Source organism: Musa acuminata, chromosome BXJ1-11 (assembly GCF_036884655.1).
Source record: "Musa acuminata AAA Group cultivar baxijiao chromosome BXJ1-11, Cavendish_Baxijiao_AAA, whole genome shotgun sequence".
NCBI lineage: Eukaryota > Viridiplantae > Streptophyta > Magnoliopsida > Zingiberales > Musaceae > Musa > Musa acuminata.
The window spans coordinates 27546584-27571231 of NC_088337.1; the positions used below are offsets into that span (position 1 = coordinate 27546584).

General features: G+C 43.4%; 4 protein-coding genes across 4 annotated transcripts; all 4 read right to left on the reverse strand.

Moving 5' to 3' along the window:
• Positions 1-7583: 7583 nt before the first annotated feature.
• On the reverse strand, positions 7584-9166 carry LOC135597459 (protein RGF1 INDUCIBLE TRANSCRIPTION FACTOR 1-like). The gene is made up of 4 exons (XM_065090426.1): positions 9011-9166; positions 8706-8903; positions 8256-8471; positions 7584-8162 (listed from the first exon to the last, which is right to left on the reverse strand). The coding sequence occupies exons 1-4, from the start codon at positions 9062-9064 to the stop codon at positions 7926-7928; spliced, it is 705 nt and encodes a 234-aa protein (XP_064946498.1). The 5' UTR covers positions 9065-9166; the 3' UTR covers positions 7584-7925.
• A 2290-nt stretch (positions 9167-11456) lies between these two features.
• LOC135597460 (probable ADP-ribosylation factor GTPase-activating protein AGD8) lies at positions 11457-15984 on the reverse strand. Its single transcript, XM_065090427.1, has 7 exons — positions 15824-15984; positions 15540-15658; positions 13742-14180; positions 13186-13440; positions 12552-12671; positions 12004-12102; positions 11457-11824 (listed from the first exon to the last, which is right to left on the reverse strand). The coding sequence occupies exons 1-7, from the start codon at positions 15890-15892 to the stop codon at positions 11717-11719; spliced, it is 1209 nt and encodes a 402-aa protein (XP_064946499.1). The 5' UTR covers positions 15893-15984; the 3' UTR covers positions 11457-11716.
• A 1016-nt stretch (positions 15985-17000) lies between these two features.
• LOC103971745 (transcription factor MYC2) lies at positions 17001-19315 on the reverse strand. The gene is given in 3 exon segments (XM_009385851.3): positions 17001-18258; positions 18260-18306; positions 18309-19315. Coding segments are annotated over 3 exon segments (2031 nt in total). The 5' UTR covers positions 19306-19315; the 3' UTR covers positions 17001-17271.
• Positions 19316-23737: 4422 nt separating this feature from the next.
• LOC103971746 (uncharacterized) lies at positions 23738-24569 on the reverse strand. Its single transcript, XM_009385853.3, has 3 exons — positions 24297-24569; positions 24162-24206; positions 23738-24066 (listed from the first exon to the last, which is right to left on the reverse strand). Exons 1-3 carry the CDS (start codon positions 24532-24534, stop codon positions 23954-23956), a joined length of 396 nt encoding a protein of 131 aa, XP_009384128.2. The 5' UTR covers positions 24535-24569; the 3' UTR covers positions 23738-23953.
• Between the last annotated feature and the right edge of the window lie 79 nt (positions 24570-24648).

A 24648-nucleotide genomic window follows, 5' to 3' on the forward strand; every position in this document is an offset into this window, starting at 1 on the left:
AGTTACCGTATACCTATAGTCCATAATCCATCTAATATCTTAAAAATCGTATATTAGGCATGGTGCTATCAGACCTATATGATTTTTGCTCGAGTCTTGCTCTAATTGGATTCTCCCGGAGAATTTTTTTCTCTCAATCCGAATGACCCTGACCAGAAATTTATCTAAGCGCGAACACATGAGATATTCCTCTCATGACACCGAGAATGAATGATCCTCTATGAACACTTAATAGTCCTCTATCAACACCGAGAATGTATGGCTACCACTCTCAATAGTCGGTTGTGCTAGATCTAGAACCTCTAGACCCTATAAGTCTGGTATTACAGAGTGGAGTACTCATACATGACATCCTTTATGTTTTAAGTCTAAGGACCAGATACACCACTAGAATTACGGAATCACTGTCTGACAATAATGCATCATCAACCATCTAGCATTCTATAAGCGGATAAATCAGTAAACTCATTCCCCAATAAGCACTTGTACTGCATCCCTAGTGTCCCCACAATATGAGACCAGCTACATCCATTATACAGATGGGTACACAGTACACTAGTCTGTTCGGTTATCTCGATGTCTCTCTCAAGTAACCTATGATCGGAATTATTTAGGATATGTGTTTAAAGGAGAATCAATCTCATTATCATGATCTTATCACGATCTGATTCTCATTGCATAGATACATGAATATCATAATATATTCAAACAATAAGTAATATAAAATAATAAAATATTAAATAATAATAAAAAAAAATACGTGTCAAGTCACACGTGTGATCACTCACATGATTGGCTTACAGGTCACCTATGATTAGCACCCGTAGGATGCTTGGTGGTTTATCCACCTATGTACCCTTAGCCCCGACAATCTACTTCTTTAACCTCTTAAGAATGACTCGATTGGTGACCTTGATAAAACCATTAGTTTAAGGATGAGCTATCATACTGAACCTTAATTGAATCCTAGCAAACTTTTCATATCTATGGCATTTTTAAGTATAGGTTATTGCATCTTTATGCAACGTCAACCAATAGAACCCTTAATGAAGTACTTCGAAGGCCAGGATCCATCCACCAATATGCTCCCCACAAATACATTCATGCACCTTGGTGAGAACCTTCTCGGCTTCTTAGGGTGTCAAATATCTGAGAAGTGGTTGGGTAAAAGACTTATGATATATGCATATGTTAATTATATAATATCATGCTTGATGATACTTAATTTTTTGGGCTACTACGGGGTCAATCAAGAGTATCTCATCTCTTTTATAGCATAGGATCTTATCTATCAAGCTCAGCTCCCACCTGAACATAGATATGTCATGCTTCTTAATGGTTTGGGTTAATAGTGTCTCGACCAAAGGCCAATCTTCCTTTGGTCAAGAGTGTCCATCTCTTTTATAGTATAGGATCTTGTTTATCAAGCTTAGCTCCCCCCAACCATCGATATGTCATGCTTCTTAATGGTTTGGGTTGGTAGTGTCTCGACCAAAGGCCAACCATCCCTTGGAGCCCGAGAGAATGCTAGTTTGGCAAGTGCATCAGCTTGAGTGTGTTTTTTTTATGAGAAACCTATAATATATTGAGTCGAGAGAAGCTATGAGCCAAATTTTGTATCTCGACGAGGTATTTTGCTATGTTCACATCTCGAGGCTTAGTTCCCTTCTACTTGATTCACGATTAATTATGTCGTTGAACACTATCAAGTCATGGACTTGAAGCTCCCGGGTGAGTTAGAGCCCTGAGATGAGTGCTTCCTATTCTATTTCAGTGTTGGAGATCTTGAATTTGAATCGGATGACTCGTTCATATACATGTTTATTCAGGCCCTTCAGGATAAGTTTGACATTACCTCTCTCTAAGATGGCAGAGCCATTCACAAATAACGTCTATGCTGAAGGCGTGTGACTATCGACCTCCTTAGTACATATCGGATGTCAAACTCATTTAGTTCGACTATCTTAATAGTCATCCTAATGCATCAAACTAAGAAAGAACATATCTGAGTGGTTGGTCGTGATTACTTATACAACGTGAGCTTGAAAATAAGGGCAGAGCTTCCTTATCGCTAGTATTAGTGCAAATGCAAGCCTCTCGATAAGGAGATATCATTCTTTGAGCTCACGTAAGATATGACTGACATAGTAGATAGACTTGTAAACTCTCGAGTTATCCTAAACTAATATCGAGATGATAGTTGAGTCCATGGCAATGAGGTGGAGACTTCAAGTTTCATCCAAGGTATAAGAGGAGAGTTACGGTAACCCGGCGAGATGGTTCTTTAATTTTTTAAAAGCCTCGTGACACTTCTTGATATGAACGAAGCTTTTTGGGTTTTTTAATGCCCAAAAGAAAGGTAGGCACTTATCACTTAATTGGGATAGGAATCAGTGGAATGCTACTATTCATCTAATTAATTGTTAAACTTCCTTTATCGATCGAGGTAGGTGCATTTTCAATATGGCTCAAACTTTCTTGGCGTTAGCATCAATTTTTCTTCAATGAATAATGAATCCAAGGAACTTTCCTGAGTTGACTCCGAAAGTGTACTTGGTGGGATTGAGGAGCATATTGAACTTCTTTAGAACTCTAAATGTGTTAGCTAAATCTATCAAATGTGAGTCAATCATTCCTCCAAACTTTCTTGGGGTTAGCATCAATTCTCCTTCGATGAATAATGAATCCAAGGAACTTTCATGAGTTGACTCCGAAAGCGTATTTGGTGGGATTGAGGAGCATGTTGAACTTCTTTAGAACTCAAAATGTGTCAGCTAAATCTGTCAAATGTGATTCAATCGTTCCTCCAAATTTGTTGCTTGAACATCTTGTTCATTATCCTTTGTTATGTTGCATCTACATTTTTCAACCTGAATGACATGACTTGGTAATAGTATATGCCTTGGTAAGTGCATTTTTGAACCTCTAATGCAATCCTTATTTGGTTATATCTTGAGAATACATTCATAAATGTAAAGAGCTCATGACTCAATGTTACATCAACTAAATGATCAATATAAGGAAGAGGACAATTGTCCTTCAGGCATGCTTTGTTGAGGTTGATATAATCAACACATATTCTTTAACTGTCATTAGACTTTTTAATGAATACAACATTGGCGAGCCATCATGGGTGCTGCACCTTGATGATAAACCCTACTCTTAACAACTTATCAATCTCCTCATTGATTGTCTGTTGGCGGTCTAGAGCAAACTTATGATGCTTTTGTTTCATTGATCGTGCTTTGGAAGAAATATTTAGGTGATGTTGGACTATATCTGGGTTGAATCCCGACATATCTTTTAGTGACTATCTGAACACCTTAATGTTTTTTCTAAAAAAAATTGATAAGTTACACTCATTTCTCTTCATGAAGTGTCATCTCGACTTTGACAACTTAATCGAGATGGGTTTTGTTTAGGGGTGCCTCAATCAATGATTCCATCGACTTCGTGTGTACGAGGGATTTGGTGAAATTTTAAGGGTCCATAGGTGATATCTTGGATTGTGCCTTCTTCAGTAGGGAGACCGTCGTAAGGTAGCACTAGCATGACTCCTTCGAGTTATTTCATAGCTCTATAATATTGACTCTCATTAGGAACTTCATCACCATGTGGTAGGTTGACACTGTCACCCTCAGCCTATTCAATGTGGGTCATCCTATAATTATGTTGTATGTCGACAGGATATCGACCATCATAAATTTGATCATCACCATTTTGGAGCACGACTCATCCACAAACGTGACGTGTAGATTCATAGTCTTAAGAGGAGAGATCGAGTGCGAGTCATGAATGAACTCCATAAGTGAAGAAGTCATAGGAGTGAGGTGAGTTATTAATCAAGATCCTGTGCTTTTAGAAAGCATCAAAATAGAGGATATCAGCAAAACTACCTGTATTTATCATGACTCTATTCACTCGAGTGTTGATCATCCTTATGGAGGCGACTAAGGCATCATCATGGTTTGGATCAAGCTAATATATCTCTTCCTCTTGAAGATTATTTCAGAATCACCTCTCGTTCGTGAGCGCTTTTCAATGGTAGCTCAAGCATAAGCTTTACGACTCAAGGAGCTATCTCCTCTTAAGGTGAGTTCATTAATTTTGATGTCAATATGTCTTTCTATCAATCTCTAAGGTCAAGGTGAAGATTCTTGATGCCTTCGAATGAATCGCTTGAGGTGTCTCTAACGAACGAGTTCTTTTAATCTGTTATTTTAAGTCATGAAAACCTTTCATGTCATGGCCATAATCTCGATGGAAGTGATAGCACTTGGATCTATCTCTCTTTTCTAACGGAGTCATTATCGATTGAGGGTTTTTAAGAGTCTTATCTCTTTTATATGTAAAAAGAGTTTAGTTTCGATCATATTCAAGGGGGTTAACTCGAGCCTCGAGCAAGGCAATTTGGGTTTGTCATTTCTTTGTTGTCGTGGTAGCCATGGGATTGCCGAAGATTATAGCTGATCCATCTCGACCTTTTGCATATCTCTTTGTGTTTATCCGAGACTATTACCTTAGTCACGATGTATTGATTGGCTCGTTGGAGTACTTTGGGTATCATTATCGATGGCCTCTCTACCAATGATAAAAAAAAAGATAATATGGCTTAAGTCTCATCATGAAGGTCTGTATGATAAGTGATGTGTGTACATCTTACATGCCTCGAATCTAGTAGGTGAATCGAGCGATGAAATCCGAGAGCGTCTCCTCCTTCCCATATCTAAGTCGAAGAAGCAGTGTCGTCGATGATTTCGAGTATATATTCCCGAGAAAATAAAACTCAAATTCCCTAATGAGCTGAATAAAGAAATTGATATAAAGCGATTTCAGATGGGTGTACCATTCTCATGCCAAGCCTTTTAAAATAGATAGGAAGGCATATCACATTAAGGCATCAGAAATACCATATAATGACATTTTAGCGCAGAAAGCAATGATATGCTCGAGCAAGTTAGTATTACCGTCGAAGGCTTCTAATAATGGAAGACAAAAATTGATTAGGATTGGCTCCTTCTAGATGTCGTTGGTGAATGATGACCAACTTGAGGTGGGGTTGATCGACCCTTCCACTATAGATTATTGGAATTTCATCGTAATTCTTCTAAACATTGATTTATTTATCATAGTTGAATTCTCAAGGAATCATTTGTCGAATCTAACGATTAAGTTTAGGATTCATGTGGAACAAGATGGTGGTATAGGGGCTTATTGAATTCCGTAGTTGGGGAACAAGATGTTTGCTCGACCGGTGGCTCGAGGGCCTCGTGTGATCTTAAGATATTGGTATTACGTCGGGTGGGAGAACCTCAATGGGTGTTGATGCTAGTGTCAATTGCATTGTTGACTATAGTTGAGGCAATGATGTTGCCTGTTGGGTTAACTGGGGCAAGAGCGGAGCTACAGCTTGTATCATACTCATTAGCATTTATACTTGTTGGGTGAAGTTCAAGAATACCTCAGTGGGTATGAATAGGTGACTCAACGTCGCCCTTGGGTTATTGAATAGATGCAAATATTGTATCGACGCTTGTGTGGAGGTTGATGCGTCCACGTCCAACGTCGCCCTTGGGTTATAGATTGGAGGCGGAGCCTCCTCCCTTGGGCATTCATTCTTACAAAATTAGACCTTTATTCTAGCATCAAAAATGTTAGAAGAAAAAAATATCGTTAACGTCTTAATTAACCCGACATGGTTTAAACCCATATGCGTAGGATTGTTTGAGGTATATCTAAGGTGGAAACTTCAAACTCCTTAGGTGTCACTTACATGAAGATCGAGGTTGAAAGAGATTTTTTGATATAATCCCTCTGGCGTTCACGTTAGTAACTCATAAGTGTAGACAAGAATAGTTAAAAGAAGTTTTATTTTCTCTTTATCAAAGATAAACTTTTATACATAATCGTAAATAATATGAAGAAAATTTTTTATTATCTTTCTCATCATAAATGTAAAAAAAAAAATTACCTTCCCTTATTTTTTGGGTGTTACATGGTAATAATATATGATTAATCAAAAATAATTTTCTAATCGGAATGAATGGAGTTTATGGTTTGAAAGCTGGCATGAACACACTCTCCCAGTGAATTCGATGCCCGTAGTTCCATAAAAGCTTAATACAAGAGTAAAAGCCCATTCCAAGCTGGTACGAACACACTCTCCCGGTGAATTCGATGCTTGTAGTTCCATATAAGCTTGGCATAAAGACTAAAAGCCCATTCCAAGACTTCGTCCACAGCTCAGGCAGCTATATCTGACGAGCTGGAAAAGGATGGCTAGATACACCTTCCGGTGAGAAACATTGGGCGTTGGAAGGCCGCTTTCGAGCTATTGATGGAACCCACCCCTGCATCTGATAGGGGAGTCCGAGTCAAAGGTAGCGTGTACGACTGGGATTCCTATGTTGGATTTGCCGGATATCCAAATGAATCCTTGTCATCATGCACTTGTAAGGCTGGGAAGTGTGCAGAAGATGTCAAAGCTGGGCCAGGGGACACCAGCAAACACCTGGTGTGCAGGGACCTTCGTCCCGGTAGACCATGGCTGAGGACAGTCGGAGAAGCAAGGCATGGTGGCTTGGCGCATGGAGGAAGCTAGTGGAGATGGTGTCACCTCACCGAGGTTATTTGGGCATCGGTGCTCTGCCAACCTCCCACCAAGTACTCTAGTGGTGCCCACACGAGAGGTACAGGCAAAGATGCTCGCTACTCCATCCTAAATTGGTGTGAACGAATCGGGAGAACGACACAACGCAGTCGGCAGAGCAGTGATCCGTTTCCCTGGGAAACACTTGTCCACCCACCGCTACAAGCCTTCTCAGTGTTGTAATTTACGACCTCAAATTGGCTTCTGCAGCTCTTGCAAGTTGAACTTATGATTAGATATGATTTGGCGTCAATACGAGACCTCGTGTGCCGATGTAAACAGTAAAGTAGGTTGGGAGACTTTGTGCTACCACACATAAAAGGAGAACAAGGACAGCATCGGGCCCTCCCGGCTTCCACTTCCCTGGAAAGCGTGTTCCTTGTGGCGTTGATCCAGCAAGCCGATGACAGCTCGTGTCGGAGGGAGCTGACGGAGGAGGGAGTGTTCCGGAGGCCCCCACCCGGCGGGATTCATATGCGTGATGAGATCCATGTACTGTATCAGAATATATTATTATTATGTGTTGGTGATAAGCATGGAAGCAACGTGATGGAAAACGAGAATCTTTACACTGTGAACGTGTGACATCATTTCCGAGCTAGCCGTCGACTGCTCGATCGCAAGGGGGTCGGTCACGGCGGGACCGCCCAATCAAGAAGTCCACTTGGGGGGCGGCGGACCGGTGGGCAGAGAGAACCACATCAACGAGTGGCGATGGGTCCTCACGCGAGGAGCGTCCGATGCGACGTCGCCACGTGCACCCGCCGCGGCAGATACACGCAACCCCTCTCGGAGGCGGGGATGGCAATGGCGGACATGTCCACGGGAGAGTCACGGGACGACGCCACGACCACAGCAAGTTATTCTGCTTGTCGTCAAATCCAATACCCTCATCAACAACATTTCCTATCACAGCATAGAATTCTCCACATCGTCGCGGTCATATGCACGTTTGCTCTGCTCAACTTCGAGTAATTTTAGTACACATTCCTATCCTTTGTACACGAACTATATATATCATCACAAAACTTTGGGACAAGGAGTACCCTCCCATGCATCATCATCCATCATATCGTAAAATGACACAGTCACCGGAAAGTAGTAGTACATGAACGACTTGCCACTAGTAAGGAATACCGTCTGCGTGAGCATAAGGTAGGCCGACCTCCAGGAGAACGGGTGATCCTCAGCTGCTATCATGAGGCTTGCTGTGTTGGTAGATAGGAGTGGTTGACTCGGTAGCGATGACACTATAGCTAGTGGTGATGAGCGCGACCTAGAATTCCAACAGGAGGCTACCAAAGGGGGCCCTGTGGGGAATGCCCTTCCTCCTTTTGGCGCTCCGGGTGCCGGCCGGCGGCGGGGTGGATGGGGTGAAGCCCTGAGTCACGTTGCTCTTCTCGCTCCCGCGGCTGCTAGCGTACGACTCTTCCGAGTCCGAAGGTGCCGCCGCCGCCATTGCTTTCTGCTTCATTGACTTCTTCTTGCTGTGATCGTTGGCTGTGCCGGCTATCTGAAGGAACCGTTCCGACAAACAGTTAGTCGCAATACTCCATGATGGAGGCCGAGGGATAGGTAATCCGATGGAGAGAGAGAGAGGATGGACCTTGCAGCCGAGGGAGCAGAAGCGGAAGGAGTCGAGGAGGCTCCGCTCGCAGACCTCGCAGGTGTTGGTGACTCCCTTGCCGGGCCTCGGCTGGGGACGCTCGTTCAGGAACACCACGCGGGCGCTGTTGATGATGTACGTCTGCACGCCGGTGATGTCCAACACCTTCTGGATCTCGGAAACGCGGATCACGTCGTGGTAGGACGATCGCCGTATCTGCATCACCGAATCACCGGTCATCAGACGGGCAATCAAAGCCGCCGGTTTCTCTCGTCAGGTAGAGAAAGATTAGCAGTAGCGATTGATCGTCGGTAATACAAGATAGCATTTTGAGCGGAAGAACCACTGCGGAAAGGTGCCACCTTCACCGGTAAGAAGGAACAGAGTAGCAACCCATCGGATCGAATCCGCAAATAAGCCGCCATTCTGATGGCAGGAGAAGGAACGGACCTGGGTGGTGCGGTGGCCGTGGTGATGGGCGAGGCAGAGCGAGCAGAGGGCGCCGTTGGTGCAGTCGAGGCAGTACCTATTGCATTCGGTCTTGTTGGAGTCCGCGTGGAGATTGCATTGGATGAAGAACCTCGTCGACAGCAGCGGGCGCAGCCAGCGGGGGCACCGGCTGTCATCCTCCAGCCCTCCTCCTCTTCCCTGATCGGACCGATACCCATCGACAACCCACAGCAAAAGACAACCGCTTATCAGAAGTAGAAGGAGAAAGGAAGCATCTTTGGCACTAAAGAGAATCGACAACATACTCGTCTATTCTTGAGATCGAGCTCTTTGTTGGGGGATTCCTGGTCGATCACCATTTCGATCGTTCTCAAGCTTGCAGTGGAGCAGAGAAACGAAGGAGCAACAAGGCAGGCATATGAGAACCAGGGGAGGGGGAGAGGGCGTGAGGTCTTTTGTAGACACGCGAGAGCTATTGTCCGTTCTTATCCACTCTCTCTCTCTCTCTCTGCCGAGTTGATCACAAGCGACAAGTCCGTCTTCCGTCACATTCCCATTAGATTAAGACCCCTTTTTTCTTCCTGCCAATGCTGGTCGATTCAACCTCTCCTTTGATCGACTTCTTCATACCTTTTTCTTACTCGATTAGGGCATGGATTTGGGGACTAATCACTAGGATGCCATGTACAGATCTGGAATCAAAAGGCCTGTTCCTTACACCGCATTTTCTTAGTGGCCAAAGTTATGATACCATGATATTTGATTAGAGGATGAGATCGGTCGACCCTATCGAAGTATTAAGGGTCGAACTACATATATCCTTCGTTGGCTGAGATCAGTCGACCCTTCTCTCCGATCGATGTGGGAGAAATATCTTTGATATATTAATGTGAACAATTGTTATCGTAGGATTTATTTACATCATATATTCTTTCTAATCAACAATTAAAATACTCTCTTATTCCTTTTTCATATTACTATTTGTATCAATTTTCTAAGATTGAAAAAGAAATTAGTTATCTCATTCTTCTCTCGACAAAGAAGAAATGAAATGAAATGGTTTTACATACTGTGCATTACTCGTTACGGTTTAGATTTAAGATTTCTAGACTCAAATACTTGAAATGATCAATCATATTTCGCATATGATAGATAATATTACAACTTCCCAACATAATGAACAGAGATTAGTGGATCTTTCTTTAATTGTGTGGATCGCATTTTGAGTTCGCAAAGCACTTAATTATTATGACAGCAAGAAAAAAAGATGACGAGGATGAGGATATTTAATTATAATTTTATATGATTGATTGCATTAGCAAACCAAACTTGGCCACAACAACCATGCTCTTTGTGGATATCCCACAACAACCATGCCCTTTCCTTTTTCCCCCATCCTTTTGTGGTGAGGGAGGGTATCTGAGCCTAACTTGGCCACCACCATAAAAAGGACAATCTAACCGCAAATCATCGCTCCATGATCCACTCAACCCACCCCTATCTCCCTTACGGGTTGATGCCAAAATTTCCAGTGCATGGACCTTCCAGAGAAAATAAAGAAGATGAGGTCACGCCAAGAAGAGACCACCATTCATCCACCAGAATAATTTCATCTATAAAGAAGGATAGGAGGAACATTTAAATCGTGGAGGTTCTCATCACTTTGCTGCTTCTACATGTTGGAGATGGATCATGCATAGCTCATGAAACCTTGGAGCGAGCTAATGCCATGGAAGAGGTTAGCAATGGTGGGGCTACTGTGGAGACTAATTCTTCCACCGCACAAGAATTTTGTGGTGTGGGGGGTGGGGCCAGGTTTTGGAGAACCTGGTGTTGGTGATGACCTTGACAAGCACAACAAGCACAAGCACGCTTCCCACCTGGGGGCCGCAGAAGAAGATGAACAGAGAACAAGCGGTGTGGTAGCGGCAGTAGGCGTTTGGACAGGGAGAAAGATCCGTGTCTTGTTCTGCCGTTTTTCTTCTGACTTTGCCTTTGAGGATGGTGATGAAGATGGGTGTGGCGGCCCAAGGAGGAGGATCGGGGGCGGTTCCCCCATGTGCAGAGAAAGGAGGTGGTGACTGTCCGCTTCTTTGTCTTTACCGAGGAAACCGTCTGTCGCGGCCCTTCCTTGGATCTTGTGAGGACATCAATGTTTTACATTCTAAGGATATTACCGGAGCAACGCAATGCCGAATCTCTCATCCCATCGAACGGCTAAAGCAGATTGGGGGGTGGGTGGGTCAAAAGTTGGGACCGGAGATAGTTCCTTCGAATCGTTAGGTTAGGCAATGGTCAATCAAGCCTGGGTCCCATTGGTAAACGATGAAAAGATGTTAGATAATTTGGTTGGACAACGAGAAAAACGACATGGGCATCAGATCCAACTAAGATCCGATCCACTGACTGACGAGAGACGGATTCAATAATAGTGATAAAAAAAAGATGTGGAAGAATAGGGAACGGACCATCTTACGGCGTTCGGTCTCGATGGACTAGATCCTGCTAGTTCCAGAGGTCGCAGAAGCACCAGCGGATTTGTGGTCGTGTTAGAGCTCGACAAGGGGAGGAGAGTAGGTTCCACTGCTCGTACATACAGCGCGCATCATGACGAGTCTTCTTCCTCTTTTCCCTCCTCCCGTCTCCGTTTGAGCATCTATATCACGACCAACAAATAGAGGAGGCGTCGGCGGTAGAAGCCAACACTCGACACGTCTCTGTTATGGTTTGTGTCACCGATGCATCGGGAAATATAGAAGAGCAATATAAACTTTTGAGGAAGACAGTTACTAGTATGGTTACGTAGCTCCAACTGCATCGCCTGAGTCGGCAGCGCAAAGCAACTACTGAGGTTTATTAATACAACTCAAAAGGAATTAAAAACAAAAAACAAAAGGAAGATAAATTAAAGCTTTTGACGTCGGACAAGCAATTTCTAGAGAAGATAAGAAGCTGTTTATCGATCAGCTAGCTGTTGACCATGTATACGAATGTGACCTTAGGCAGTGTACTCAAAGCATTCTGCCCTGGAAGTCATTGATAAGACCGGAGGCTAAAGACGACAACTTCTTCCCAGTCTCCCCCGCTATGTTCTTCAGCGATGATATATCTTGTGATGCCTAGAGAAGCAAAGCACATGTTATTGAGTACCTCGACAAAAGACTAAAAAAAATGTCACACACACACACACACCCTCCTGCAGAAATCTGGTAGAGGAATGTACGTGGAGAGATATTTAGATGAGGTATTGACAATGTAAATGCTAGCCGAGCAGGTTTTCCTACAGTATAGAAAGTACCTGGAAGGAGATTCTGTTGATTAGGTCTGCAGCAGTCAGGTCAAGTCCCGAATCATTTTCACGACCAAAGAGATCGGCGCTTGAAATGGATGTTGACCCCTACATAAAAGGTGGTATAAGCCATCGTGAACACTCAAAAGGTTATCAAACTCCAACATGGTACCAATTAGGTTTTAACCAAATCAAATTTTTATTAGTGGTTCGGAATATCCATATCATAGGAGATCATGAGGAAATACCAGCAACTGATGCAACAAAGTTTTGCTGAAGCTCCAATGAGAATAAGGAGTCTCAAAAATAATAATCACAAAATAGAAGGCACCTAAACTGAAAAGCAACTGATAAATGTCTCTCCCAGGCCAATAACCATGTCAGTACATTTATTTTGGAGTATTCTCCTCACTTCCAGAGCCTGGAAGGCATTGGTTGCTAGCAGAGTCGACCAACTACGTAAATCTAGTAACATCACATTTCTACGATCCTGCTATCAAGGCTCACAAATCTCCTTGATTCAACAAATATAATATGATGGTGGAAAAAGCACATACCGTGTATTTTTCCAACGATATTTGGGCCTCACTAGCTCTGTTCTGATCACCAAAGAATTGGGCTGATGATATTGATTTTGCATTTGAAAATTTCTGTCTTGCTTCATTACCTTCTTGTACCTGGTAATCAAAAGTACAAAAAAACAAATTATAAGAAAATTGTAAGATTTGTACAAGCATATCATCACTTTTTTGCATTTAAGAATTGTGCTGACAATTTTCTGTCTTCTAAATTAAGTGTCATCTGTTCATAGCCTCTGCTAAAATAACCACAATGGACCTCTCACTATTGTAGGCCCTTATATCAAATGCCAAAACAAACCTGCCCATTACCTGTGTTGCCTTCAACAAATGACATTTCTCTCAACCACTTTCACACTATGGTAGTAATAAGATTCTATGGTATAATTTATCATCTAATCAAGGACACAGTATGATGCTTTGACAGGGTAGAAAAAATTCATAACTTCCACGACATCAAAAAGGTTACTTTTGACTTGATCAATGTCTAGATATGAATCCATCAGGCACATAGTTATTTTTTTTTAAAAAAAATCAGAAAGTCTCCATTAGAGAAAGAAAGAGGGACATCATTCAACCAAATTGACAGAAAATGGTAACAAAACAGTATTACCTGTACTTTTGAAGAAATGGAGCTTGTTTTTTTCTGAAATCCACCATCCATTCCAAAGTCTTGAAAAAAGCTTGAAGACTTCGGTGGAGCAACATGATTGATCACTTCAAAGCCACCAGTGCCCTCGACGGAAGGTGTATCCTCCATATACTCAAATCGAGAAGGAAATGACTGACCAATTGTCCCGTTAGAATTAGCTGGCACTGCCACGGGTGCTGGTTCTTCAGGCTTTTGGTCATAAAGACTTTCATTTGGCTGCAAAGAAATTAACAGTTAATGTGAAGACAGCAGATTCAGCCAAAAAAAGAAAGGTTATAGTGAAAGTGTTCTATTCTGATAATTCATATTCAAATACATAACTTGTACAATTCATATATATATGCACATATACACACACCATAGAACCATTTACCATAGAATATGCAGAACATCAAAAGAATAAAATACTTGATAAAAATCTGAAATTAAGCAAAGACAAACAAGTCCAACAAAAAATGGCAGGAATAATGCTTCACAAAACCTATTGATCTGCTAACTTGCAGAGGCATAAATTTACCTTTGTCGTGAGCTTCCTGACACCAAGCCCCCCAGTCTTGCTTGCAGACTTCTTTGTATAAATCGGTTTCTTAACAGAACTTATAAATGCAGAACGAACTGGAGCTTTAGGGGATCGGGTAGTTTCAGTCTCATATGCCACATTTGGATTATCATCGGGTGTATCTGCAGGCTTGAGTTCATGAAGTCCATTCAATGCTTGTGGTGAATGGGATGCTGCAACAGGTGATGCAGGTAATCCAGTATCCTCAGCAGAGCTCTTAGCAACCTCTTTGGTAAGTAACTGCCTATACAATTCTGCTGCCCTAGATGTATATTTGGCCTCAATCTTGCCACCATCTGTCCATCCATGCTGCTTAAAGAAAACTTGTGCGCGGTTGTTGCCTCCAAACACCATCATTTTCAGCTGCTCAGGAGTCCAAGAGTCTAAATTTGTAGACCTAGACATCATCAAATAAAACATTTAACAGTGACTCATGCAAGCACCTCCAGAAGAAGCCATCAGGATCTAAATAAAATGCTTAAAGACATTGAACATGTTGGACATCCGATAAATAAGCATGTAAGTAATGCTAACATGTCATGGAAATCTTCAGGTAGAAATTAAAGAACAATATTAGTACGATCAGCCCTTGTAGTTACTACAGCAAGATTTCCATCTCATTTGATCCTTCTGATCTGCATATCACAAATATACGGATTATGCAGCACTTTCCATTATTAGAAGATGCGAAATAGTATTCTTGTAATAAACTAAGGTCAACTTGAAATTTGTTTAAGACACACCAACTTGCTAACAAGAGAACTACCAGTTCATTTTAATTCTGTAAATCAAAGTTAGCCATCCCTGAAGTCTCAAGAGCCAAACTTCAACCTCATCTTCGATCCGGTGTATCAAATTGCAAATCCACATTCATATAAGTTTAAAATAAAACAGCTTTTCTATATGAAAAATCATATAAGGTCTTTCTCATATGATGTACTTCTATCCATTTTACTTTGGAAGAATTCTACTGTCAGCCAATAAGGTTCTGAAACAATTTATGAACTTAATCAGTGTAGGAATAGAAGTTCCATAACAACTATTATTTTTAAATCAACTGTGTCAAAGCGCCTGAACAAATCTTCAAGTGTTATAACTTGGTCACAACCAACTAGAGTTTTAGCACTAGCTCCAAATGGGCAAATCAATTTCCATCATCTCAATAAAAAACACAAAAAAAGGGGTTTTCTGACAATATATCCTCCACATAGACACCGCGTTTAGAATATTTAACAGGCAAACACAGGTTAAACTGTAAAGTTAGCTCATCATGCAATCCAATAGACTCTATTACTGATGAATATCAAGTTGAAAAATTTTCAGGTCCCAAAAAAGGATAAAAAACAAAGACAATTAAAACACAATCAATTACTTCTCCTAAAAACTTTAAACATCATTATACAGATGGATCAGGAAATGAACTAGAAAATTAGCCTTCAAATGAAGCAGGACTGCGAGGAAATATCTAATGCAACTTACATTACAGATCTACTATCTTAAAAGCAAAAGCAAGTGGATATTCATTGTCCCCTGCAGGCATCCTCCGTGTGTATCATTTGAAGTTGATCCAACCAAAGTGGATTACATAATTTCAAGAACATATAAAAAGAAATAGATCGACAATAACATCCCACAAAACATTTTATGCATTTAGATATCGATACAAGTTTTCAAACTCCTAAAACCTTTTAAAAAAAAAAAGCAACTGCCCTATTTCTTAGATTTAGCAAAAGCAACGAGCATAACATTCTGATACCTTACGAAGCTGATGTGCACACCAAGGCTGCGGTGAACGGCAGAGCAATCGAGGCATAGAAAGATCCCGTAAGTCACCGACGCCCACGTCGGGTTCTTCGCGTTGCAATCGAAGCACATCTGCAAAGGAAAAGAGATCCACGGGCGAGAAATAATCAGATCTGAAGGCCCTCGCTGGAGATCCCAGCGACCCAATCGATTCCAGCAGAGGGACACGAGGAAGTCGATCCAAAATCAAGGAACGAAACACAAGAAAGTAACAGCAACGCATCTTGAGCGGGTTACCTTGTTATCGGGCTTGGATTTGACCTTTCTGAACACGGCGTTCTTGTCGGCGAAGCCATCAGAAGCCATTGACGACGACGGGAGGAAGGCTTTCGTGGATGTTCGCCCCAGACGGGAGAGAGGAGAGCAGGCAAGAGATTCGGAACCCGAAAGTAGTCGGTTTAATAATAATATTTTTTTTAACGCTTATAATTATAATTACTGTGCAATCTAAAGGGACCGGACCGACCTTATTTTGATTCGTTCACATATATATATATATATATATATATATATATATATATATATGAGCTTTCCATCTTCAGGAAAATATTTTTTTCCCCTTATCTCTGCCTTTATCTTTGGTATCTCTCGTCATATCCGTGATGATTGAAAAGGGTAAATAAAAACCGGTAAATGAAAACCAACCCTATTTTATTGGGAACCTACACACTAGCGACCTCCATGCATTCTCCAACTCTTCGCTCATCATATTCGCAATGACCAAAGAGGACGAAGATGACCATCGAGAGTTGTTCGTTGGTTGATAACCCCTGCTAGCTAATGACTAACCCTGCATCATCGAAATCCCACACGTCTCGCCTTTGCCTGTAACCTCCTTTGCCAAAGACCACAACAAGAATGATGAAAATGACGAACACACATTGAGGTGATCAAAGATCACATGCGTAGACTACTAAGGCCGAAGGTAGAGACAAACGAGGACGAGGGTTCGGGAGGCTTTGAGCGAAGGCATGAGTCTCCGTTAAAAAAGGTATAAGAGTAAAATTATTTTTCAGAAAAAAATATATTATAACTTTTTAAAAAAAATGGGAGCACTATACAGGAATTTATGGAGGCTTTTTTACACTGTCAATTTACACGGCAAAAAGAGTGATTTTCTTCAGCATTTTCTTAAATTTTCCTCAATTTCAATCCCATAACTTGAGAAGAAACGAACATGATATTAAAAGTGCACATCATCCTTTCATGGATCACCTGATGCAACATATCAAGATCCAATCTCCCAGGCGTTGCTCCTGCTCCAGTCCGAAGCCTGCAGCCTTGCACATCGTTTACTTCATATAGAAACTCGGCATGAGCAGCAGCACTCCTAGCTGCTCTGGAAACTGAACACGCTCTCCCCGCAAAGGCAACACAGAAACGACGGGAGCCATACAGTGCACATGGAAGAAGGTTCAACAACACAAAAAGGCAAGCCAGGACTCATTTGCACTACACATGCAACTTATAAATATATACATGTAGAAGGACATTACCACCAAAACATTAGAAGCCACCGAAACATAGCATGCTCCGGCGGTAGCAGCTCCCTCCGCCGCTCTACTGAGAAAGCCACACTGCAATTCCAAGCACGTACCTACCGAATATAACCCAGAATTCAGCATGATCTAAAAATTTCTCCCGCCGGCATCTCAAAAGTTACTGCTACCACAGACGCAGTGTGACTACCTACTGCTACTACTAATTGGTGCCTCCGCAGCCACTCTGGAGTATAGAGAAGCACAGAGCTGCTCCTGCGTCATCACCCGGCCCGGCGACATCTTCACCGTCACCTGCTGGATCATGAGGTCCTTCACCACCGACACGCTCGCATAATGCAGTTCAAGATCCAGGTCTTTCAGCGCAGCCATCAGACTCGCGGCCGGGTGATTCCTTTTCTGGCACTGCAATCTGATCATGGCCTCCGACCCCAGTATCTTCACTTCCATCTCCACCCCGTGACACCGCCCGTTCGTCGTCGTTCTAAGATTATGGTCCGGCGGTGGCTGGACCGGGAGCTTCTTCTCCAGGGCTTCCACTCGATCTCGCAACTCCTCCTTGTCCGCTTCCACAGTCTGGAGGTTGGATCGCAGTTCGTTGATGTATGAGACCGCATCGCCGAGGAGGGAGGCTTTGTCCATCTTGGACACGTTGGGGACGACCGCACGGAGAGCGTAGAAGCGTTGGTTGAGTTTCTCGCGGCGCTGCCGCTCGGCTTCCACGTGGTTCAGAGGCTCCTCGCGGCCATTGGCAGGCTTCCGGCCGCGTTTCCTCGGACGTTTCTCTGGCTCCACCACCCGGTTGCTCTCCACCTCTCGCGCCGAGGCCTCCAGGTCCGACTGATCGGAATCCGGGCCATCGAGGATGCCGCCTACGCCGCCGCCGGAAGATTTCATCTGACCATTGGAGGGGGCTCGTGCAGGAGCAGAGGAGAAGCATAGCATCCCCGCTTCCTGGTTGCTCACCCTGGATGTCGCCCCCGTGCAACCCTTATTCTTCATGTCTTCTGCCACGGCGGTGGCGGCTTGGTGGTCTGAAAAGAGGCCGCCAGCTACAGGGGCCGGCGATGGATTCCTCTTGCTAGACGGTTCGGTCGACTGGGGAGGAACGGGGCCATTGGAAGCTAATTTGGGGTAAAAAGTTTGATTTTGCGGGTTACTGCCGCTGCCCTGATGCTGCTGTTGGTGGTGGTGGTGGTGGTGGGGTTTCTGGATTCGGCGCGAAGAGCTAGGGTTTTCCGTGAGGATCCTGGAGCTAGGGTTGTTCTCGCATTGGGTCCGGGGTTTTGTGACGGAGATGTCGGCGGCGGTCGTGACGGGCGAAACCGAGTCCTTGATCTCCACCGCGGACGGATCTGTGAGCCAGAGAACGGAAGGATCTGTCTCGCCTTGATCGGTGGCGGGAGTCGCCGCCGCAGGTTGCGGCGTGATCCAGGATACGGCGGCGGCCGTGGAGGAGGACGGCAGATCTGGGGAGCTGAAGAGGAAGAGGACGCGTATCTTGCCCATTATCTCGTGGCTGTGGGAGACAACGTCGGTGGAACCGAGCTCGAGCACGCCGGAGCCGACGGGGACGCAGACCATGGTCTGGAGGCCGAACAGCTGCGCCTGGCGCGCCCGCTCGCAGGGCGCCGAGGCGAGGCGGTCGGCGCCGGCGACCCAGACGGGAGCTCCGGCGAAGAGTGCCTGGCCAGGGAACCCGCCCCCGTTGACGAACGATTGGGTCATGGAGACGAGGAAGAACCACTCGGTGTCTGTGACCTCCTCGTCGACGGTCTCGTCGGGCGCCGAGGAACCGCCCCCGGAGATAAGAGAGTGGAGCTCGCGGAGGACGCGCCTCCGGTGCTCCTGCTCGACGGCAGAGACGGCGTTGGCGACCCGCTGCTTTCGCTTGTCCTCCTCGCACCCCTTGTAGTACCCGTCGCCCCAGCCAAGGAAGTACGCGCCGGTAGCGCCGTCCACCGACGTCTGCCAGAAGATGCCGTACGTCCAGCTTTCCCGGGCCCCCTCGATCAGCGCCTGCAGCCGCTGCTGGAGGGTCTCCTGGCTGAAGTACGCCGGTGCTGCCGAGGCGAGGGCGGTCGCCGGACCCAAGGCGGCAGCGGCGGGCGGGGTGGGGGTAGGAGGAGCGGTAGCGGTCGCCCAGGGGAAGCCCTGGAGGTCGGTGGTGCCCATGAAGGCCTCCATCAAGGAGGCGTTGTCGTCGGCCCACAGGTTCATTCTCTTCTCCGATCGATGAGGGGGCGGGCGAGGCGGATGAACCGGATCACTTGATTCCCGTCACCGTTTCCCCTCGGTGAGCCCAAGTCGGGCAGCTATTGTTGACAAAAGGCTACTACTGGCTTTGCTCTCCCCCTCGCTTTACCAAACCAACAAATAAATAAATAATAGAAATATATTTTTAATTGATATTATCGGATGGAAAAAGAGAAGGGTAGAATATAATAGAATTGTGTGGTGCGGATGCGAGGGTGCGGAGGTGATGGATAGAACACGTTTTCCTTGCCGGCGTCGGGAGGAAAACGACGTAAGCGTGGGTTTGTTGCCATGTCCTCACGTGGCAGAAGCCTCTGATTTCTCACGCGATAAGGTGGCAGTGTCGATGGCAATTGCCAACCATCGGACGGCTGCTAATGGGCTCGCGTGTTTCATTGCGATGATGGTGATGATATAATGGTGGTGGTGGGACAGGAATTAAAAGTGTGTCCAAGTACAAGATCGAGCAGATTTTTTAGCTTCACCCACCGGTCGGACTCGATGCAAGTGTAGTCCGGCGGACATCAACTAATACCATTACACGTCATGATCCTTTTTTTCCTATTGATGAGCCCAGATCACCGTACACGAGGCAAATGATCATTGATTACTAGGACGGCACAGAAAAGGTTCCGTCAATGTTGGTGATCAAAGGAATCCCAAACCCACGTAGATAATTCGGTGCCCCGTCAAATCTCACCTATCTGCATTACCACATCGTCGCTCGATGAGGAACAGCTATTTCACATTCGTCAATTTTCTCGATTCGCTATGAAAAGACCCCCGAGATAGATCCTACAATCAATCCAGAATAGCACCTTTGATTCGTTAATTCTTACTGACCTGATACTCAAAGAAGCATTCATCGGGCTGTACCCGTAAAGCTATTTTATAGGATCATTCCTCATATTTCGCTTCTCGAAATCGTCGGATAAGAGTCTTGATATTTGGATAGATTTATAAAAATAGCTAACCGAGTCAAAATTAGGTTTCCATACTTTGATAATTGGTCAAAACTTGGATTCAAGTACTATTACGTACCTTTCCAGCGACATCATTACTCATCGTCGCCGGACCCACTTGAAAAGATTAAGTTGAAGAGGAAAGAGAAAACTACTTGAATGCACTGGGGTTTCGCATTTTATGGAGGACCACAGCTTGAAAGCTATCGATCGTGACGTCGAAAGGTACCTTATGATAGCCACATTGCCATCGTGAAAGTTACAGCTGTTACTAGCAGCGTAACATAAAGACTATTTTGCAGAACATGCAATCGAGATTGACTTTGTATTTACTATGATTCTTTCTTGGTCTTTCTCCTGCTAATTATCTGAAAGAGACACAACAATGGGGTTTCAATTATGATTAGACCTTTGGCAGTAGGGTTTACGGATGTGGTCGGTGCAAAAATTCTTGAACTAAATAATATTAAGGTTTAAGTTCGATACTGTGAAGACGTGAATTTTGTCCGGAAAATATGCACAAAAAAACTAGTCTAGGCAGCAACATTTGTCAGTAATCAGAATCAAAAGCCCATCCATATAGAAAATAAAAAGTATAAAAATTATGAATTACTCTTGAAATAGAAACGAATAATAATTAAAAAAAAATACTTTAGAAAATGAAGACAACTAAAAGCACAAAGATTAAAAAACAAACAAATGATATGGCGAGGGCAAATGATTTTACTGGAGAGGAACATGGGACCGTGGCTGGAGCAGGAAGGGCTGGTGCATGCTTCCTATAATAATCACACGGTTCATGAGAGGAAGGGCAATTTCTTTTAGGGTGAGGAATTCAATCACGAGTCCATTTCACTGTTTTACTAGACTATTTTCAACAACTATAATAATAAATTAATATTTTTAATTATTTAAGATTGACTACATAAATAATAAGACACCTTTTAGATTTATCCCAACTAGAATATCTCCATCACATGAAATAATAATTATTATTATTATTAATTTAGTGGGACACCTTTTTTAGTCGGCAGCGATGACTAGTTGAGTTGCGTGGCTGACTCGATTCTTTTGGCAGTTTATATAGCTTTTTATCCTAAAAGAAAAGATGTTTCTATGGTCAATTCACTCTCTTGCCTGCTTCGTGATTGGACCAGTATTTACTATCTTGTAGGGGTTGCAAATTTATCTCACAGGGGCTATCAAGCATAATGTAGAGATTTATTTCATCAAATGTTATATTTTCCTTTGAAAACTTACATAAGTTTATTTGAATTTGTGTTGTACTCATTCTGAGTCAAATCCCTTTTAAGGGAAACCTTTTCTAAGGTGATCAATGTTTTAGATCTGAGGAATATTTGTCCCCGATCTGTAATCGACAATTTTTTTACCAAAAAAGATGATTTAGTGAATGAGATTACTGATGTCAGTCCTTTCACAACATCAAATCTCCTCTCCAATGTGTTAGGGTTAGACCTCTTGTTATATTGACTTAATATCACTTATATATAAGCTAAATTATGCAAATATTCTTTCACTCAAACTTTATCTATTAAGATGTGGTTAGCCCAAAGACCTTGATCCAACACTTCATCATTGTAAATTACGAGACAGTGATGACCTCTATCCTGTAAGCAAGGAAGAATGAGAAATCTCTTGTCGACACTCTTAAGGTTGTTTAGCAACTCAAACGGATGTTAAGTAGTTTACTAAACCAAGCTCTTTCGGTCTCGATCAGTTAATAACTTCAATTTGTTCATTAGATTGAGCGAGCTACTAAGTGAGGTGCAAGAGATCTCTAAGAACTCATAATTCCTAAAACATGAAAATTTATTTTTCATATGAATACTTTGATTTACATATCAAAATTTTTCATACGACTGTGATTTACATATTGATAGGAAATATATTATCCTTAAACACATCACCACCACATGATGCCCAAGGAGAAAAGAAAAAATAAAATTTTCTTCTCACCATTTATGACGAAATAGATAATCATAAGATTTATTATCATCATTTAAGATGAAAAAGACAAGCATAAGCTTTCTTCGTACCCTTTAGTATAGAAGCTCACCTTTGACATAAATAAAAAAAAAACTTCTACTTATATACCTCGGGTTATTAATTTGAGTGTCAGAGAAATTAGACCAGAAAATCTCTCTCGACCTTGATCTTTATATAGATAACACATCAGGAATTTTGAGGTTCTCAACTCGGAGACACTACAAACAATATCAAATATCAAATATGATCATTCAGAGTGTGACTTTTACCATTAAATATCAAATATGATCATTAGTAAAATAATAAAAACTTTTGTTGTTAGGAAATAAGGGGAAATGGATCCAGTATGTCCATTCCCCCTTGCGCACAGGCCTACTTCAATCATCTCCTTAAATTAATCCGCTCAAACAAGCAACCAACCCGGTGGGCATGAGAAGAGCTAGATTTCCAACCACTCGTATCTAAATCGAGTACAAGTTTGGAATGAACGTGTCTTATCACATAAAAAAAAGGGAGGGGGTGGGAGAAAGTATCTAATGGCTGAGGAGCTATTTCTTCCCTTGGTGGTCTTAATTTATGCAAGACCAACAAGTCCACCTTAGTTGTTCGGCCATACTTGTTACCGGAATCGATCAAGATTTATAATACACGAAGACGAAGAAAGAGAAGAGAAAAAACCTGCACGTGTTGTCACAAAATAAGAAGAATGCATTAATCTAACGCAAGTTTTCGATCCACAAATACCCAAGTTGCGACTTCAGAAGCCCATACTAATACTAACTATGGATTCTCGGCGATCATAAAGAACAGAAAAACAAAAGAAAAAACACAATATGTATTGTAATTGTTGATCTGAATGACCGGCTTTTAGGATCCACCTATGGAGATGCACTTTCTGCGCATACATACATAAATCCAATGACCAAATACGCGCAACCTTTGTTCCACCTGATTAGTCTTGTCTCGAACACATCAACCGTTCGATTACGCACGTGGTATATCATTTTACCGTCCATCACAGTTCCCAGACCTCCGATCAGGAGGACGGGACCCACTGCACGAAACCTGGGTGAGATCAGTATCATCAATCACCACACTCGTCGAGCCTTTTCCTCGACTTAAATGGGTGAGCCCCATTCAATTCTTGATATATTACTCCAAGGCGCTCAATCATGATCACCTATCTTTTTATTTCGTGCCTTGTGATTGAATTTGCAGGCATTTCTGTACCCATAGACCTACCAACTACCCATCCATACTTTTAATGCAGAAATATTTTTGAAAGAGCATCCCTATTTGTCATACTTCTTCGCATTTATGCTATTTATTGTACTGATTATGCCCCATGGATGAATCGATCTAATTACAGTGTTTTTGACATCTTTATGTAACTAAAGTAAATTGAATCAAAACTCAACGTAATCAGCTTATAATATAAAAATATGATTTGAAATAAGTTGGTTTAGGAACCTTTTTATTCTTTCTTCTTTTAGAAATCCGTCCTACTCAACAACACCAATTCAAAACTAAGCAAACGAAGACGCTAGAAAGGACTAATAGCAATTTCCAGTGAACTAATTGATGGTTGAAGACAAACCTCCGACGACGCCCACCGATCGCTCGCCGCACGTGCCAAGGGAGGGCTAACGCTTCCCAAGCTTCCGGTGACGGAACCGCTCCTCCGCCGCGTTCAGCCCCCGACCGATCTGCTGGATCTCCAACGCCACGCCGCCCTTCTCGGCCCCCGGAACCCCCACTGAGGGCCCACGAAGAGGCGTCCAAAAGAGATCGCCAGAAGAGATACAAGAAACGAAAAGAATGAAGGGTTCTTGAGATCGGCCGGCATTGTACCTTTGGAGTCGAGTCGCATCTCCGCGCCGTCCAACGTCTGCGAATCTGAACTTAGGAAAGCAGGGAAACGAAGAGGTCAGCAATAGGGAGGGAAGAAGCGATCGAGAAAAAGGGCGACCGCGGAGCTAAAATAACCTGGAAGGGACAGATCGTGGGAGAAGAGGTAGAGGACGAGGAGGCAGAGGATGGTGAGGACGGGGATGAGATGGATCAACCTCTCCGCCCTGGGCCTCGCCCGGATCCCCTTGTCCGCCTCGGTGGCCCCGACCACGGCGCTGCCGATGCTCTTCCGCTTCTCCTCCCTCTCGGCTCCCCCGGCGACGGCGGAGACGAGAGGCTTGGGGCCGGGCGATCCGAGGGACTGGCGCTGCATTCTGGTCTTTGGAGACTGATGTGACTTCTGTAATGAGCGACGCCGCTTTAAAGAGGGAGCCCCGCGTCATTAATAATTGTATTCCCGCATCAACCAAACGAGATGCGCGAAAAC